Here is a 20510-nt window from a genome sequence, read left to right as displayed (position 1 = left end):
ACGTTTCAAGTGTGGTTGTGTTGATATTTATATTTCGTAGTTTATGAAACTTATGTCTTGTACACCACACACAAATCTCTCTCTCTCTCTCTTTCTCACTATATATATAATATATATATATATATATATATATATAATATATATATATATATAACAGAGTACAATGAATCAATATTTAACAGCTAGTAATATAAATAGTCGATACTTTACCTGCTTTCTTGCGTTTGCAACACAATGCCACAATGATGATCAAGAAAATAAGCACAACAGCCGCACCAATTCCTCCGGCTATACTGCTAATAAACTTCCACGACATATTTTCATTTTCACATTTGGAACCGGAGTAGTAATATTTCCAATTTTCTGAACACCTGTTATCGAGGACAAAGATCATGATTTGCAAAACAAAATCTAAAGATAATTCACAAATGTTACATACATACATACATACATGTATGCACGTACACACACACTCACGTATGTGTGTGTGTGTGATCGAGTAGTAATTTTTAAATATCATTTATGTGATATTGACAGTAACAAGGGGATAATAATTTTATGTATGTATGTATGTATATATGGGTACAGGACGTCACCAACTGTAAATAACATGAAGTACGAAAACAAACTAGTTAAATATGCAAACAACGCGAAAAAAATGGAAAACGAGACAACTAGCACAAAGAACGACCCTTCATCAGTTGTCGGCTGTTTATCTACTCCTCATTTCGAGCATTCAACATACATGCACACACATACGTACACAGTTTTTTATATATATATATATATAATATGTACACAGTTATATATATATATACGTACACAGTTATATATATATATTATACGTACACAGTTATATTATATATATATATATATATATATATATATATATGTATATATATATATTATATATATATATATATATATCTATCTAGTACCTATATATATATATGTTATATATATATATATATGTATATTATATATAATAGATATATATATATATTTATATAATATATTATATATTATATATGTATAATATTATATATATATATATATATATAACTGTGTACGTATATATAGATATATATATATATTTATAGATAATATATGTATATATATATATATATATAACTGTGTACGTATATATATATATATATATTATATATATATATATATATGTTATATATATATATGTATATATATTATATTATATATATATATGTATATATATATATATATATATATGTATATATATATATATATATATGTATATATATATATATATATATATATATATATATATATATGTATCTATATATATATATATATATATATATATATATATATATATATATATATAGTATATATATATATTCATTCCAAACTCCCATATACAACATGGACTAAAATCTTCTTAAGAAAATGCAAATTACAATAATTTCAATGTTATGATTAGCGGAAGAGAAACCGGTCGACAACACAACACTCTTTCACTTATAAAATATATTAAAACTATGTAAGCTTAATGCATTTTCCTTATTTCATTTTATATATATATATATATATATATGTATATATCTTATATATATATTGTTTGCTTTACAACTCACCATGTGGAAATAATCGAAATTCTCCTTCTCCCTTTTTCCTACTACACACGCACGCACACGCACGCACGCACGCGCACGCACGCACGCGCACGCACGCACGCGCACGCACGCACAGTTGTATGGAGATCTGTCAACGTTTACTCGACTGCTTCAACGGTAAAGGCGAAGCTTTTTTGGAGAGAATATTCACAGGAGATAAGACCTGGGTCCATCACTTTGAGCCAGAATCCAAATGGTAGACAATGGAGTGGAAATACACGGAATCGTCAGCGAAAAAGAAATTCAAGACTCAGCTTTCCGCAGAAAAAGTGATACTAACCGTTTTCTAGGACGCAAAAGAGCCTATACTGGAACTTTACCCAGAAAAGGGGTCTACAGTTACAAATGTTACTACAGTGAACTGTTAGCCATTAAACTGAAATCAGTAATTCGTACCAAACGTCGATGTCTATTGTCAAGTCAAGTGTTATTGTTGCACGACAATGCACATACGGTCGCCTACACGGTCGAAACCACTGAAAAATTGGGGTTTCGTGTTGCTTGAACACCCTGCACACAGTCCAGATCTCGTTCCTTTCGACTATCTCCTCTTTGGGCCGCTCAAATATCCTTTATGAGGCCGTCAATTTACTACACACGGAGTGCACGAAGCGGTGCGTAAATGGCTGCGCGACCAGGTGAAAGCATTTTTCTCCGATGGAATAAGCAAGCTTGTGGACTGCTGGAAGGAGTACATTGAAAAGTAAGGAGTCTATGTCAAAAAATGATGTAATTGCTCAACCCGTGCTTTTATTTTAATAAATTACAGAAATAAAGGTGCATATAATTTTTTATTTACCCAAGTATCTATGTATGTATGTGTGTGAGAGAGAGAGAAAAGGGAAGAGAGAGGGAGAGAGAGAGAGGGCAGAGAGAGAGGGTAGAGAGAGAGGGTAGAGAGAGAGAGAGAGAGAGAGTTAAGAAGCTTGCTTCCCAACCACATGGTTCCGGGTTCGGTCCCACTGTGTGGCACCTTGGGCAAATGTTTTTTGCTTTAGCCTCGGGCTGACCAAAGCTTTGAGAGTGGATTTGGTAGACGGAAACTGAAAGAAGCCTGTCGTATATATGTATATGTGTGTGTGTGAGTCTTTGTGTCTGTATTTGTCCTTCACCACCGCTTGACAACCGGTGTTGGTGTGTTTGCGTCCCCGTAACTTAGCGGGTCCGATAGGATAAGTAGCAGTCTTCAAAAAAGAAAAATAAGCACTGGGGTCGATTTATTCGACTAAAAATTCAAGGCGATACCCCAGCATGACCGTAGTCCAATGACTGAAACCAGTAAAAGAAAGAATAAAAGAATATATATAAGTATGCATATATATATATATATATATATATAATATTAAATTAGAGACAAAACCACTATTATGCAAATCAAAGAAAGAAAGACTTAAGCCAATACATAAATTAATTTATGTAAATTTAGAAATTTAACAATTATAAATAACTACTACGATCGTTTCGTGTCTTATTTCAGCACATCTTTGAGACATTCACGCGCAAAGAATTTATCAAAAATTTATTCTATTTTTTGCTTATAACGTAATTCTATGAGTTCTCTTAAACGCTGTTTAAGATGTTTGAGATTCAAAATTAGTTCATAGTTTAAAATTCGCAAGAAGGTACGTATCTTTTAAGATCTCCAAATTGTTAATTTTAATATTGTATAAGCCTTAGGAGTAATAATATTCTCCTTATGTTAATATTGCTGTTTATGTACTGATCTATTTATCGTAATTCTCTATGTTATTAGTTATTAAATAATTTAGATAAACTTTGATAAATTAGATAGGTTTTGACTTAAGATGGTTTAGGCCATGTCTAATATAATAGCATAATTTATATTAGATAATATTCCCATTCATAATTTTGTTTATAGTACTTATAGTATTTTTTAATACTATATTACTAAGTAAGGAATATTCCTATAAGTATGTGGCTGAGTATCTGTGGCTACTGGATGTTGTTTCTCCTCTGTGTTAGTGTCTTGCAGTGTGCATACGATAATGAATGAGTGATTGTATGTGTGTGTGTGGCGAGTATGCATAATTAATGTGTAGAAATATAGGGCTGCATTTAAAATATATACGTGTCTATATGTATTTGTGTATGTGTAGATATATATGTGTGTGTGTGTTTGTTTACGTATTTATATATGTTTATTACATACATATAGTATATAGTATTTAATACTATGTTACTAAGAATGAAATATTTCTATAAGTATGTGGTTGAGTATCTGCGGCTACTGGATGTTATTTCTCCTCTGTGTTAGTGTCTTGCTGAGAGTATATGTTTATGAATGAGTGATTGTATGTGTGTGTGTGTGAGTATGCATAGGTGTTGTGTGGAGGTGTAGGGCTGCATTATAAAATATATCTGTGTCTATATGTATATGTGTATGTATAGATATATATATATGTGTGTGTGGGTTTGTGTACGTATTTAGATATGTTTATATACATACATGTATATATGTGCATGAGCATGTGTATATATATTTTTGTATTTTGAACTTAGCAATTTCATCTTTAAATATGAGAAATTAAATATATTAGGTTTTCATTATTCCATACCAAGTTTATAGAGATTATTAGATCTTGATTATAATATTTATATATATTTTCATTGATAATTTATATATTTTAGTATTTCAAATATCTATATATGTAGATATAGACTAATATGGATATTAGAATATGGATTTTCTACCTTATAAATTAAAGTTAATATTTAACATTATAGTCGATTTCGATATAATCATATTTAATAATAGAGTTTATTATAAGTAAATTTTTATTTAGATTATATAGATTATTAATATCTTAAAAATATTGATTATATTTTAGTTTTTGAAACCACCTGAAGAATGTCTCAAAGATGTGCTGAAATAAGACACGAAACGATCGTAGTGGTTATTTATAATTGTTAAATTTCTAAATTTATATAAATTAATTTATGTATTGGCTTAAGTCTTTCTTTCTTTGATTTGCATAATAGTGGTTTTGTCTCTAATTTAATATAATATAATATTTTACTATACAATTGGATTCAATCCTAATCTGATTTTTTCCTGTAAATTTGGATTTATTCCCTAATATTATATTATTATTATTATTATATATATATATATATATATCCTATATATATATATATATATTATATATATATATATCTATATATATATATATATATATATATATTATATATATATATATATATATATTTTTATATAGGCGCAGGAGTGGCTGTGTGGTAAGTAGCTTGCTAACCAACCACATGGTTCCGGGTTCAGTCCTACTGCGTGGCATCTTGGGCAAGTGTCTTCTGCTATAGCCTCGGGCCGACCAATGCCTTGTGAGTGGATTTGTAAGACGGAAACTGAAAGAAGCCTTTCGTATATATGTATATATAAGTGTGTGTGTATATGTTTGTGTGTCTGTGTTTGTCCCCCTAGCATTGCTTGACAACTGATACTAGTGTGTTTACGTCCCCGTCACTTAGCGGTTCGGCAAAAGAGACCGATAGAATAAGTACTGGGCTTACAAAGAATAAGTCCCGGGGTCGATTTGCTCGACCAAAGGTGGTGCTCCAGCATGGCCGCAGTCAAATGACTGAAACAAGTAAAAGAGTAAAAGAGTCTGTGTGTGTATGTATATATATAAATATATATCTTTATATATATACATACACACACAGACTCACACAAAGATACACACACACTCACATGCTTACACACACACATACATACATGCCCTTCCATACTTTTTTTTCTGTACAGCTATCAATCTGAAGTTTTCCAAGGCAGACATCTAGCAGATCGATCTCATCTGTGTAGAAAGACCAAGCAATGATCATGAGTGTAGCCTTTTTAACTGTAAAATATGCGGGGAAATGCTCCGATGATGCATGGATTAAAGGAGTGAATATCAGTATGTCAGGGTCAACTTACTTGCAAATGACGGTACTGTTGCTGTCAGTAAAACACTGTCCGCCGTTTAAACAGATATTTTTGGTACATATTAAACTGCACATGTTGTTTATACATTTATATGAAGGCTTGCACGCGCCTTTTGTCAGACAGCGATCAGTATATCTTAGCTGGGCTAAACAGAAGAAAAAAATAATTACAAAAGAATTCATAAACTACTACTACTACTACTACTACTACTACTACTACTACTACTACTACTACTACTACTAATAATAATAATAATAATGATAATCCTTTCTACTAAAGGTACAAGGCCTGAAATTTTGGGGGAGGGTTAAGTCGATTACATTCGAGCACAGTGTTTCACTGGTACTTAATTTATCGACCTCGAAAGGATGAAGAGCAAAGTCGATCACGGCGGAATTTGAACTGAGAATGTAGCGACGGGCGAAATACCGCCAAGCATTTTGTCCAGCGTGCTAACGATTCTGCCAGTTCGCCGCCTTAGCAGCTGCAGTAGTTGCAGTAGCAGTAGTTGCAGCAGCAGCAGCAGCAGTAGTAGTAGTAGTAGTAGTAGTAGTAGTAGTAACAACATTTTCTTTATTTACCACTGAGGGTTCACAAAAGACATTGGAGTCGATACAAGACAATACATTATGGAGTTACAAAAAATGAAGCGTGTAAACTGAAAACGATAACAAAATATATTTTCACAGCAAAAAATTCCACCCCACCCCAAAGGGAGACTCCGAGGACTACTCATGGAAATCTCACAAAATCACAGAGGCCCTGACAACTAGGGCAAGTGCCTTCTCCTCATCGCCGAGAGGCACATGCTTTGACTAGGCCCGTTTACTTGGACCATTCTTGCCACATTCACCCACTTTTCAACAAAAATGCAGAGAGGCTGTACTTCCATCTCTTTCCTTTTCAAGTGAAACTTGAAAAAGTTGATGCGGGCTGGCCAAAGAGAAAAGTATCTGTCTTCAGCCCTTTCAGTCTGGTCCATTACACAACCTCTTTCGATTGTGCAGATCACAAACTTGTGGTTTGTGTAACCGATCAGTTTAAAAAGTGGACAACTTATACTATTTTTATCTACTGGCCTACAGAATACTCTATCTAGATTCACTAGATGACCCAATGCAATTCATTCATATCCACATTAGTATATTCGGAAAATCCAGTCTCTACTTGTCAGACAGTTGAAAACATTCGAGCAGGTTTGCAAGGCTTTCGCGCCCCCTTTTTCCAACAGCTAGCCTCACACAATCTAAGCATGCGTCCAAGATGATGTCCCAGTCACCAATTAGCACTAAAAGTCGAGACATTCCCAAGAAAACTTCCAGACGTCTGAAGATATCTGAATAATAATAATAATAATAATAATAATAATAATAATAATAATAATAATAATAATAATAATAATGTTGTTGTTGTTGTTATTATTATTTAGAAGGCGAGCAGGTTGGATCGTCAGCACACCTGATAAAATGCATAGCGGTATTTCGTCCGCCTTTACGTTGTGAGTTCAAATTCCGCCGAGGTCAACTTTGTCTTTCATCCTTTCTGGGTCGATAAAATCGATCAGCCCTACCCCAATAAATATCAGGTCTTGTGCCTATAGTAAGAAATCTATTGATTAAATATGAGGTATTTCACCCACAGAGTGACACAGACAGACGGTATGTACCAAGAAAAAGAGGAGGAAGAGAACTGATTGAGTGCAAACGCAGTATTAGAGCAGAAGAAAACAACATAAAAAATTCCACGGGACCAATATTTTTGGAAGTAAGAAGGTCAGGCCTATGAAAAATCAGTACAAGTATACGGGGGTGGATGAAACAGAAAACAGGTGGATGGAGAAAAGTTTGTATGGACAGTTCCATACAGATGTTGAAGATAGGTCAGGTAAGAAAAAAAGTGGTTATGGATAGTTAAAAGTGATTTAAAATCAGAAACAGAGGCTTTAATTTGTGCTGCTCAAGAGCAAGCATTAAGAACAGAATAGACAAACTGGTAGAAACTGCTAAGCGTAAAATTTGTGAGAATGGGGAAAGTGCATAGCATATTACCAGTCAATTTACACCACTAGCCCAGAAATACTATAAGGGGCGGTATGATAATATAGGAAGGGAAGTCCATTGGGCACCATGCAATAAATATCGATCTGACAGAAGAGAAAAGTGGTACAAACAAAAACCCGAAGGCATTATCAAAAATGATAATGCAAAAATCCTGCGTTATCATGAGATAGAGAATAGGAAACTAGGTATAGTCATGACCGAGATAGAAATAGTGCTGGATCACAGATATAGTGTGTCCAGCCAACAACAAGGCATGCAATAAAGGAAAACTATTATTATTATTATTGAGTGAGAGAGCAATGCATGCCATCAAAGTGACACCGGGGTAAAATGTACGAAGCCCAGTATACCCATTATGACTACACGTCTGATAAGGTTACACCAAGCACATGCATCACAACCATATGTGCGCAACATGGTGATCTCATATCAAGATAAACAGTGCATGACCTTGCAGGTGGGGCCCAGTTAGAATTTTCTTCTGGTCGAGTAACCCATCCCGCTCAAAAGGTCCCTGAATAAGGATTGCTTAAAAATGTTGAACGAAACACCCATGTTTCCAGGGATGAATTATTCAAACCCCAAAGAATCCCTCTCAACACATGGCTATGATGCTCCCCCACTCTTTCTGCTCGTGATCAGTGATGCGCATATTGCCAGCCACTAAGGGACATGCTTAACTGGTTATAGTTTTTCAACTGACCAGCAAATCTGTGGTGTTAAGCAGAATATTTGTTGTAGCCCATCTTTTATACCAAGACAAAACAATGTACATGATAACACTTCCAATCAGTTAAGATCAGAAGCCACGAGATCCACTGCCTGGTACTGCATTAGAGCAGTTAATATTATTATTATTATATTATTATTATTATTATTATTATTATTATTATTATTATTATTATTATTATTATTATTATTATTATTATTATTGTTATTGTTGTTATTGTTGTTGTTGTTGTTGCTATCATGATCATTAAGGCAGTAAATTGGCAGAATCATTAGCGCGTCGAAGCCAAATCTCTCCTGCTTGATCAAGGCTGAACGAGAGCTATACATTGGGTGGCTTCAGCAGAGTTCTCTAGGTTTGAGAATATCGTAGTCTCTCAATGTACTGCTTCTGACTGTATCATGCAACTGATTTTTCAGAAGGTACTGTTTAAAAACATTTCCCAGCAGGATCTCCCTGTGAAAAAGTACGAGTCGGAATCTAGGAGTAACACATTGGAAGGCAACCATTTCAATTTGTGCATAATCATGTATCTTCTCTCATGCATCAGTGAACAACAGAGCTTCAGGGTTTCACCTACAATCACTGATCTTTCGCTTGGGCTTACAAGAATCGACGTATCAGTTAATGACAACTCACAAAACGTGCTTTTTATTTGCTGTTCCTCCATCAAAATAATGGAAAATCCAACTACCAACATATCCTCTGAACACACCCTTCTTCTCAACATCTACAACTGTGGATTTTGATTCAGTCTTGATCCTACATCATCTTTTATTAAGACAACACAATCCCCCCAGAGCTTATAGTACTATATAGGTGTATAGGTGAACAACACTACATATCATCTGGCTGATTTCATCCTCACATTAATGTAATATCAACGATGCACAGAATGCCTTCATAATCACAGAATTACTAAACTCTTACACCTTCAAAATTGTTGCAGAAACAACAGAACTTTTGCCTGATTTTATACTGTTATAGATAACGCTATCTAATTATATATCTGATTTTATACCTTCTAGAATAGCTACCTGATATTACACGCAAATTATGATCTTTATACTCTATGAACAATTCTCCTTGATTTTATGCAACTTTATGTAAAAATTTACCGGAATTTATGTCTTGTTACAGACAAATCCTTACCTTGCTGTATGTTGCTCAGCATGTCTTCCTCTACATTGGATGGAATTCCTAAAGAAGTAGAAAGAGCGCGAATATTGTTCGCACCCGTCGAATTAATAAAGTTAATCACGCTGCTTTGATTAACATAGCTATGTACTGTAAGGTCGTAGTCTACGAGGGTGGAACCTTCCCTGAAATATACGAAAAATTTGTTAAGTTGAGAAAATGAGAGAAAAATAAAGAGAAAAGAAAGACAAAAAGTAGAAGCGGTGCAAGAGAGAGAGAGAGAGAGAGAGAGAGAGGAGAGAGAGAGAGAGAGAGAGAGAGGGGGAGAAAGAGATCGCTAGAAGAGAGTAACGATAGGAAACTTAAATCAATGGTTCAATTAAAAAATCTTAATATAAAATCATACATAGAGACGTGCAGACATATACACGTGCGCGCGCACACACACATACACACACACACACACACACACAATTTTTGTGTTTTTATTCATACACATTTCCAGAGAAGTTATGGTCTGGGAGAATCTTGTTGCACATATAAGTATATGTTCAACGAGAGCTATTTGTCTGTTGCTAAGAAATCGAATTTGTTGCCCATGCAGTGTCATTCGTTTGTTCTATATCGTTCACTCTTCAATTTGCTCCAGTTATACATAAACTGGGTTTCTGGACAAACAGGTAAAAATCATTCTTTACTTTGAAATATTTTTCTTGTTAAAAACGGAATACCGAACCTCCATGCAAGTTAATCAATTTCATGATCACCTACACAATTTCACTATTGGTTCTTTTGTTGCTGGATATAATATATCATCTATTAATATTCTTTTTAATTATTCTGGTTGTATTTTACTTTTCAAATTTGTCTTTGTAGAATCCTGATCTCTATTTCAGCATCAGTACGTTTTGAAGAATAATATTATAGGTTTGGTTGTTTCTAGGATTTTGAGTAGAGACATATATTCTTTTAACATTCAGATATGTTGTTTCTTTTTTTTTTTTTTTTTTTGTACTTGTTTCAGTCATTTGACTGCGGCCATGCTGGAGCACCGCCTTTAGAGTGGTGAAAGAGTACAGCAGGGATCACCACCATCCCCTGCCGGAGCCTCGTGGAGCTTTTAGGTGTTTTCGCTCAATAAACACACACAACGCCCGGTCTGGGAATCGAAAACGCGATCCTCCGACCGCAAGTCCGCTGCCCTAACCACTGGGCCATTGCGCCTCCACATATGTTGTTTCTTTTTTTACTTGTCTTAATACTCTAGCATCAATTGTCTTTTCTCATTATATCCAGTAGACTAAGGTAGCGAGCTGGCAGAAACGATAGCACGCCGGGCGAAATGTGTAGCCGTATTTCGTCTGCCGTTACGTTCTGAGTTCAAATTCCGCCGAGGTCGACTTTGCTTTTCATCCTTTCGGGGTCGATAAATTAAGTACCAGTTAATTGTGTGTGTGTGTGTGTGTGTGTATATATATGTTGTTTAGCTAAAATAATCTAGTTTGGTCAATATTTGTACAGTAAAGGTTCTGATGGGGTAATTACAAGGTAGACATAGCAGAAATGGCAGAACACTGAACAAAAAATCTTGCAGTATTTTATTTAGATATAGTTATTTTACTTATTCTAAAATCTGCAGGTGTTGGCATTGTGCCAATGTAACAAAATTAAGATTTTCTTTTAGAGAAATCGACTTCCTAAAAGTTGCAGATCTTTGTTTTGCCCTTTATCCCGCCTGAAAGAACGAGGTACGAACTAGTCAAGTCTTGAAGTCAAAGCAACTAACGAAAATCCCTACCAAAGAAAATATGGCCCTGTGCTAATGTAAACAAAATATTTTTACATAAAGAAATCGACTTACCTAAATCCGGTAACTAATACTGAAATGAAACCGGGTGTATTTTTATACACTTCAGTTAACTGGAAAAAAAGAAATAAAAATATTTACAATAAATTAATTGTTTCTTTACCTAGGGTTGATCAGCAAATACAATATTAAGATTTTAAGCGAATTGAGATGAGAAGATATAAACTCATACATTTTACCTCTCTCTACCACATATTGTAATTTCTATGCATTCAAGCTTCATTAAAAATGTGTCCCCTTCTCACAAAACGTTATTATTTCTTTAGAAGTAGGTCGAATTAATCTGAATATTATTTGTATTTATTTTATCAACATTGTATGGAGGAAATTTTTACACAGAAATCCTGAGTGCAATTCAAGATTAAAAACGAAAAGCATATATTTTTGTTCCTATCTTTCGAGTCAATACTGCAGTTCATATAATTAATAGTTCCTTTGTGAGCACAAATCCACATCCTGTCTATTAGAAGTCAGTTGCTTTCTTGACAAGGATATTGTACTTCTTTATAAATTCTAGATATTAATTATATACTAAACAGCAAAATTCTTAATTTTGTATCTGAAATATTGTCACATATTTATTGTCACACTCATGACCACCAGAGAGCTATATTCGATGTTATTAGTTGAAGAAGCGTGTAACATTGTCTACATCTAAGCTGATAAAGTGTAAATATGTTCACATCGTTACCCTTACCACAGCATCACTTAATGTTTACAAGATTATTTTAAATACGTTAGGTAATTGAAGAATCTATATTATAAGAGTTGAGTTTCTCTGTCCATTCACCTGTTACATGTATAGTATTCCTCGGAGAAACGGTCGAGTTATTGATGGAACTGATGTTTGTCTTGTCTGGTTTACAGTTTTCCTTCGTTTCACAGCCATAGAAGAACATTTATCTTGACCAAACTCCAACCCTACATCCTCTGAGAATGTTGTTAACAGTTCACGGTTCTTTTCCATATCATGCATATTCCTGGCATACAGTTTCAAGCCATCTACAAAGAAGCAGTGTTTAATCATGTAATCTTGGGGCTTCTCTCTTCCTGTGAACTAACGAGATACTCTTCAGACAGCCTCACCATAAATGACAAGAGGGTTACTAGAAGAATGATTTACATCACATGAGACTGTCTCCTTGAGATAAACCTCCGCAATTCTGTATTTTATCAGTCCTCGACTTCAATTTCAAGATGGTGGCCCAAGATGAAGTCAAGTCAGCTTTGGCTTTTACTATGTTATCTAGAACCTTAACTAGACGAAGTGAGATAGAGTCACATGCTTTCTTATAGTCCAGCCACATTGAAACTGTAGTGATCCTATATAACGGTGCGCGCTCGCGCACCGTCCATTTCTGTTTCGCGCGTGCGGGGTTGGTGCTTTCACCACCGGAAGAAGGACCATTTGCCTACGTGGCAGTTTAGCCGCGAGGCAAGGGGAGCGTAGGACGTTGACCACCAGCGTCCAGTAGGCAGTGACTTGAGACACGACGACTGAAGGCAACAAGACGTGTAATTCTTTCTCTCTCCGGACTTGATCATAGCAGCAGCCTTTACCAAAAGACTTTTAACCAGCATTTGTTGCAGACCGCATCATCTTCTCCCTCCGGACGCCATCTTGGCAGTGTTGTTTGCATTTGAACATTGTCAACTCTTACAAGCGATAAAGTTCAGCTCTGACACATCCATACCAAAGGGATACCAGATACACCACTTATTTGTTACTGTCATAAGAGAATAAAGTAGATATATATTTTTTACGTCTGCGTCTTGTTGTTTCTGACTGGTAGAATCTGGATATTAAAGCAACGGAAAGTGATTGCAACTGCACCCGAAAAGTGCAGAGAAGATATTCACTGTCGTTTCAAAACCAAGTATCTCATATCTCGCCGAACCTTTGACATTACAATTCTGTTGATCAGCATTGCCTACTCTCTCTTTTACTCTTTTACTTGTTTCTGTCATTTGACTGCGGCCATGCTGGAGTACCGCCTGCTTCATTCCAATCTTCTTTCTTCTTCTTTGTTCTACTGTGATGATGATATTTTCACAACGTGGAGGCGCTTGGATTAGTAGCTAGGGTGTGAGCATCATGATCGTAAGATTGTGGTTTCGATTCCTAGACCGGGCGACGCGTTGTGTTCTTGAGCAAAACACTTCATTTCACGTTGCTCCAGTTCACTCAGCTGGCAAAAATGAGTAACGCTGCGATAGAGTGGCGTCCCGTCCAGCTGGGGAATACATACGCCATTGAAACAGGGAAGCCGGGCCCATGAGCCTGGCCAGGCTTGAAAAGGGCGCATTTAGTTATAAGGCGGCGAGCTGGCAGAAACGTTAGCACGCCGGGCGAAATGCGTAGTCGTATTTCGTCTGCCGTTACGTTCTGAGTTCAAATCCCGCCGAGGTCGACTTTGCCTTTCATCCTTTCGGGATCGATAAATTAAGTACCAGTTACGCACTGGGGTCGATGTAATCGACTTAATCCGTTTGTCTGTCCTTGTTTGTCCCCTCTGTGTTTAGCCCCTTGTGGGTAATAAAGAAACAGATAATATTTTCACAATGGTTTTGGAGGAATAAGTTTAAACAGGCTGTATATACTTTACACATAAAATTCTGACAAGCAGTTGGTGGGCAGTTCTTTGCCACATGAGTGGTTTTGTTTTGAGGAATAGTTTTGCTTCTGCCAGAGTTAAGATCGAGAGCTTACTAGTACAAGTTGACTAGATACAGTTGGTAGAAAGTTAACTTCTTGTATCAGTATCCGGCAATCAGGTCTCTTCATCCTTTCGAGGTCGATAAATTAAGTACCAGTTACGCTCTGGGGTCGATGTAATCAACTTAATCCCTTTGCCTGTCCTTGTTTGTCCCCTCTATGTTTAGCTCCTTGTGGGCAATAAAGAAATATATTGTTACTCTTTCATCCTAGAGTTATTTAATTACAGTCGCAAGGGTAAAAAGAGACTGTTGACTTTTTATGATGTTTCTCTTCCGTTCTGTAACTGTGTTGTCCATGTTGACGTGTCCAGCCATGTTGTTTGCAGCATCTCACTGCACGATAAATTCAAGTTTAAGATGAAAATCACTACGCTCTTGATTAAGAGGCTCCCTCAGTCAATGCATGTGAAGATTAACCATTTATTTAACAGAGTTGATAAAGTGGCTACAAAGTCGGAGATAATATTTTATCGTGTTTTTGATGATTAGTGTCCCACACTATAAAAGCGACTTGTCGCTTCGTGATTGTGTGTATGTATGTATGTATGTATGTATGTACGTACGTACGTACGTACGTACGTATGTATGTATGTACGTACGTACGTACGTATGTATGTATGTATGTGTATGTATGTATGTATGTATGTATGTATGTATGTATGTATGTATGTATGTATGAATGTACGTACGTATGTATGTATGTATGTATGTACGTACGTACGTACGTACGTATGTATGTATGTATGTATGTATGTATGCATGCATGTATGTATGTATGCATGTATGTATGTATGTATGTATGTATGTATGCATGTATGTATGTATGTATGTATGTATGTATGTATGTATGTATGTATGTATGTATGTATGTATGTATGTATGTATGTATGTATGTATGTACGTACGTATGTATGTATGTATGTATTTATGTATGTACGTACGTACGTATGTATGTATGTATGTATGTATGTATGTATGTATGTATGTATGTATGTATGTATGTATGTATGTATGTATGTATGTATGTATGAATGTATGTATGTATGTATGTATGTATGTATGTATGTATGTATGTATGTATGTATGTATGTATGTACGTATGTACGTATGTATGTATGTATGTATGTATGTATGTATGTATGTATGTGTATGTCAGATCACTTTCGAGTGCTACTGGTAACATGTAACCCAGTACAACCTGTCGCATGGTCGGGTCGTCGGCGACTAAACCGGCAACCCCACCAAGCTTGCTTGGTGAGGAGGGTGTTTATTGGACACCCTGCGGGATGAAAAACAAAACCCGTCAAAGGGCGGAGGAACTCTTGAGAGTCAACGGCCATCAAATAAATGTCTTAAGGCTGTATCATGCGCGGGGACATAGAAATAATCGGACTGAATACCCGATCGCACGGTTAAACCATTGGGAGTGAAGGACTCCTAGCCTTTGTTAGGGCATCCTTCTAAGAGAAGGTAACTCAGGTAACTGGGATAACTCCGACATAAAACCTGTGGCTCAGTGGTTACCGATGATGTTGACTTGTTCTTCTTTTTCGGAATATCTCTGCTGTTGCTTAGTGAGTGGGATTGACTCAGTGCACAGCCTTTCCTCACTTAAAAAAAAATCTTCTTGCACAGGCATTGCACGATAACAACATTGATTAAGCTTCGTGCAATGGCCATACTCAATAACGAGGGGGCAGCCACCATGTATGTATGTATGTATGTATGTATGTATGTATGTATGTATGTATGTATGTATGTATGTATGTATGTATGTATGTATGTACGTAAGTAAACAAGTATGGATGTATGTAGGTATGTATGCATGCATTGTGTATGTGTGTGTATGCATGAGTGCTTTATTGTTTCGCTAATTCAGTTTTCTTCACACTCACAGCCTCTTCTTTTTCCATTTTCCATTCATTTACTTGGGATCTTACGACCCCCATTTTCAATTGATTGGGTACTAACTTTCACCTCTCCTTTTCTTCAGTTGATTTCCTCATACTAGTTCCAACATCACGCACACTATCGATTTTCATTGTCGTATTTTCCCTCCAAATTATTCTCTTTTGTTTTTTTATTTAATAGCTGTGCATACATATATTTTTCTTTCTCTTCAAAGAAGCACAAGTATCCGAAACGCTGTGTTTTCACTTCTCACAACAAACTATTGCACCTTATTTATTAGCTTTGACGAAATGGAATGACTTCATTATATCTTAGAACATAATCTTCCATTTAACACAGTAAATCATAATGAGAGAGCTTATAATATTGTAGTTGAAGCTAATATTAAAAAAAAACTGGATTTTCTTTTTTATCCTAAATTTATTATTGCACATAAATATTTAGAAATGGCCAATTTTACCTCTCCAGTAATATTGTCCGACACCGTTCTGTAAAGAGGAGAGTTGCGATCGAGTAATTCTGTATTGAATGTTGTGTTGAATGACATCCGAAACGGGAACTCAAATTTGGCTGAAAAGGAACAACAATACATTTGAAAACATGCTTTTCGTTTTACACATCAACTTTTTCAAGCTTTGCACAAACATTCTGAAGTGAAATTGCCATTTATGTAAGTCCTGGAAGGAATAAAACGAGGCCCCACTTAGCAACTACTATATGTAACAGCTAACTTGCCTAGCTTTAGAATTATCCAACATGAAAAAAGAAAGGAAAACACGAGAAAAGTTTGATGTAGGATAAAAATATACAGGTAGAAAATTATCGCGGAGGTCGATAAAAGAGCTTACGATATTTATTAGATTACAAAAATCCGCTTTTTTATTCACTCTTTACAACCTGCATCTACATGACCTTCGTGAACCTCCTCAAAACCTACTCAGCAGAGACATCATATCCACATGTACCAACTGCTCTAACCCTATATCAATTCTTTTAATCAAAGGTCTTTTCCAATAAACTTGAAGTAAGGCTACGTATGAACAACAACAACAACAGAACAGATAAAACACACACATACGCACTGAAGCATAGAGAATACACAACAAGCCATATAACTGCAATGAACCATCACACGTATTAGATAGAGCTAGGAGTGGCTGTCTAATTGTCTGTCTTTGTCTACCCCATTCTCATTATTTCTCCTCCTCTACTATTATCACAGTCGTTCTAACTGTAAATCAGTCATTTAGAAACTTGTCACCACACCTACCAAATCCATTTTCCTTCTTCTCAGCACTCCGTCGGTTACAACGACCTGGGTCCCGGCTGATACGATCAACGGAACAGCTTGCTCGTGAAATTAACGCGCAAGTGGCTGAGCACTCCACAGACACGTGTGCCCTTAACGTAATTCTCAGGGAGATTCAGCATGACACAGTGTGTGACAAGGCTGGCCCTTTGAAATACAGGCACTACTCATTGTTGCCAGCTGAGTGGACTGGAGCAACGGGAAATAAAGTGTCTTGCTCAAGGACACAACGCGTCGCCGAGAATTGAACTTACGACCTTACGGTCGTGAGCCGAATGCCCTAACCACTGAGCCACGCGCCTTCACCTTCTTCTCAGCACCAACATTAGACAACATTAGATACAACCACCAATCACACTCAACAACACACATATACTAGATAGACAAGACAAGAATATATATCTTATATGGCTTATAAGTTAAATGAGGCATGCTTGCCCTTACTGCCGAAACAGCTGTCAGATATGTTATAATTACATATTATATTTTATATTTTATATTTCTATTTCCTTGTCTAATTATATTTACAATATATTTTGTATAATGCCTTTACTGTTATATAATGGTGTAATAAAGTATTGATTGGGTATCATCTGTTGGTTGATGTTTGATTGATTTAAGTATGTTTCTCCATTTTCTAATTTTGTAATATATATATATATATATATATATATATTCGCAGCCTTGCTATATTGTTTCTCTATTTTGATACATTAAACTCATCTTACAATATTTAAACTTATTCTCATAAATATAGTCCAGATGATTACTAGTATATTATAAACACCACAGTGTTAACTATCATCTACATTAAATTAAACAGACATTTTTAACATGCATGAAACTGTACAGGTTCTACTTTAGCTTTATTCCATTAAACAAAACTATTGTGCAAATAAGTTTAAAATAATACAGTTACATTTTCAACATTAGACTACAAAAACAAATTTACAATTGAGTTATGTGTCAGGAGAGAATATTTAAAATGCATATCTTAACTGATGAACTAACTAACCTATATAATAGTGAATTCGGGTAATGTTATATTTAAGCTTTGTGTCTTTAGGTTTGATTTGCAACAGATTCAGGACGGGTCCACTCAATCAAATTTGTTACTTAATTTACCACGCAGAAGCTGTCGTCTTGCAAGGTTGACTGTCTAAATGTTTCAAACACGTCGGATAGCGAGTAAATATCAAGCCTTAGGTAAGATAATAAAGTGTGTGACCCTTGTATTTATTTCGCTTAGGCAACTCGTGTTAGTTACTTTGTATACACTGGTTCTTGAAATATGAAGTGTGAGGGTTGTCCCAAAAAAAGTGGGCACAGGTGGTTCAAAATGCGCATGTTGATAGAGTAACTTTTCCTCTATACAAAGCTACTATTTAGCTATGTTGAACAGTAGCTTTGTATAGCACAAGCCACAAGCAATGCATTGCATGTGAACCATCATTCAACCAACTCTTGGATATTCTTTGGAAAAGATTAGGTGTGCACTGTTGTACCCATTTCTTTACAGCTATTTTCACTTCGCCTGTCTCATCAAATCATTGCCCATGAAGACTGTCCTTCAATGGATCGATTGCCTGATTCGTCGCCAAGATATGCGAGGAGGTCATGTAGCGTAATGGTAAATGTGGATCGTATTCAGAATCGTGTTCCGTCTCTTTTTCATAATGGCTCCTGTAAACTTTTTAAGTGTCACAAATGTACCGCTCACGGTGCAGATACATTCCAGAAAATCAAGATGAATGATGCCCTAGTCATACACCAAAACCAGTCACCATGACTTTTGCACTGGTTGCTCTCTCTCTCTCTCTATATATATATATATACATACATACATACATATATATATATATATATATATATATATATATATATATATATATATTATATATATATATATATATATATATAATATATATATATATATATATATATATATATATATATATATTATATATATATATATAATATATATATATATATATATTATAGCTATATATATATATATATAGCTATATATATATATATTATAGCTATTTGCTTCTTTTCCTGTCCGAAAGAAATTTCGTTTACATTCTTTGTTTTTTTATGTTCTCGTTTTTCAATTTGTTCACGTTTTTTTGACGTCCTGTACCTATACATGCACGTATATATACACATATATATGTGGGTATGTACATATATGTATGTATATATGCATATATATTTATATATATTATATATATATATATACATACATTGTGTGCCTTCAGCAGACACCAGTTTATTACGGGTATTCGGGACATCTTCAGCATGAAGATAACTGCCTTCTTCTAACTGGTCTTAGAGGCCCTGAAAAGTGTTATGAGTGCTGTCATTCCGTCACTGACTAAACTATTAACACACACACACACACACACACACACACACGCACATGTAATGAAGTGTGTTTTAATTACTTACATATAACTGGCTGCATTGTTACAGGTGCACCTGTGGTAACCGCTGGTCCCTTTGTAGTAATAACTGGTACTGTATTCTCCTTTGTTATCGCTGGTGGTTCCGTTACGTTTGTCGTTGTATTGGAATCAACACTTTGCGATACACCAACAGTTGATGTTGTGATGGTTTCGATGGTACTTTCGTTTGCTGAGATAAGAGTCGAGGTAGTGATTGGAGTCGAAATAAAACTCTGAGTTACATTTGTGGTTCCCTGAGATGTGCTCTGAATGGTAGGGGTGGCAGATATACTTGTTGTATTTGGAGATGATGAACTCGAAGTAGTTGTCCCAAGTCCATTGGATGCTGTAGAAGGTTGTATTGTAGGGGACAACGTTGAAGCAGAAGAAGGAGAGAGAGAGGAAGTTAGAGAAGTGGAAGAAGGAAGAGTGCCAGAAAGGGTGGAAGGGGTGGAAGGAGAAAGAGAAATAGAAGAAGAGGAGATAGGAGAAAAAGATGAAGAAGGAGAAGAAGAGGGAGGAAGAGTAGGAGAAGAAGAGGAAGAGAGAGAAGGAGTGGGAGAGAGAGAAGGAGTGGAAGAGAGAGAAGAAGGAGAAGAAGAAGAGGAAGAGAGAGAAGGAGTGGGAGAGAGAGAAGGAGTGGAAGAGAGAGAAGAAGGAGAAGAAGAAGAGGAAGAGGAAGAAGGAAGAAGAAGAATTAGAAGAAGAAATAGAAGAAGAA

At 35.6% G+C, this 20510-nt stretch overlaps 1 protein-coding gene across 1 annotated transcript in view; it reads right to left on the bottom strand.

Moving 5' to 3' along the window:
* LOC115213893 (interphotoreceptor matrix proteoglycan 2) overlaps positions 1-20303 on the bottom strand; it is a 40703-nt gene extending 20400 nt beyond the window's left edge. The window contains exons 1-6 of the mRNA XM_029782867.2: positions 19794-20303; positions 16494-16603; positions 11399-11457; positions 9553-9722; positions 5602-5755; positions 211-371 (exon numbers count right to left, since the gene is read on the bottom strand). Coding sequence (XP_029638727.1) covers positions 211-371; positions 5602-5755; positions 9553-9722; positions 11399-11457; positions 16494-16603; positions 19794-19809 — 670 coding nt within the window. The 5' untranslated portion in view covers positions 19810-20303. The remainder of the gene's footprint in view (positions 1-210; positions 372-5601; positions 5756-9552; positions 9723-11398; positions 11458-16493; positions 16604-19793) is intronic.
* Positions 20304-20510: the final 207 nt, after the last annotated feature.

Source organism: Octopus sinensis, linkage group LG1, assembly GCF_006345805.1.
Source record: "Octopus sinensis linkage group LG1, ASM634580v1, whole genome shotgun sequence".
In the NCBI taxonomy this organism is placed as follows: Eukaryota; Metazoa; Mollusca; class Cephalopoda; order Octopoda; family Octopodidae; genus Octopus; species Octopus sinensis.
This window is presented reverse-complemented; position numbering and strand designations above follow the sequence as displayed.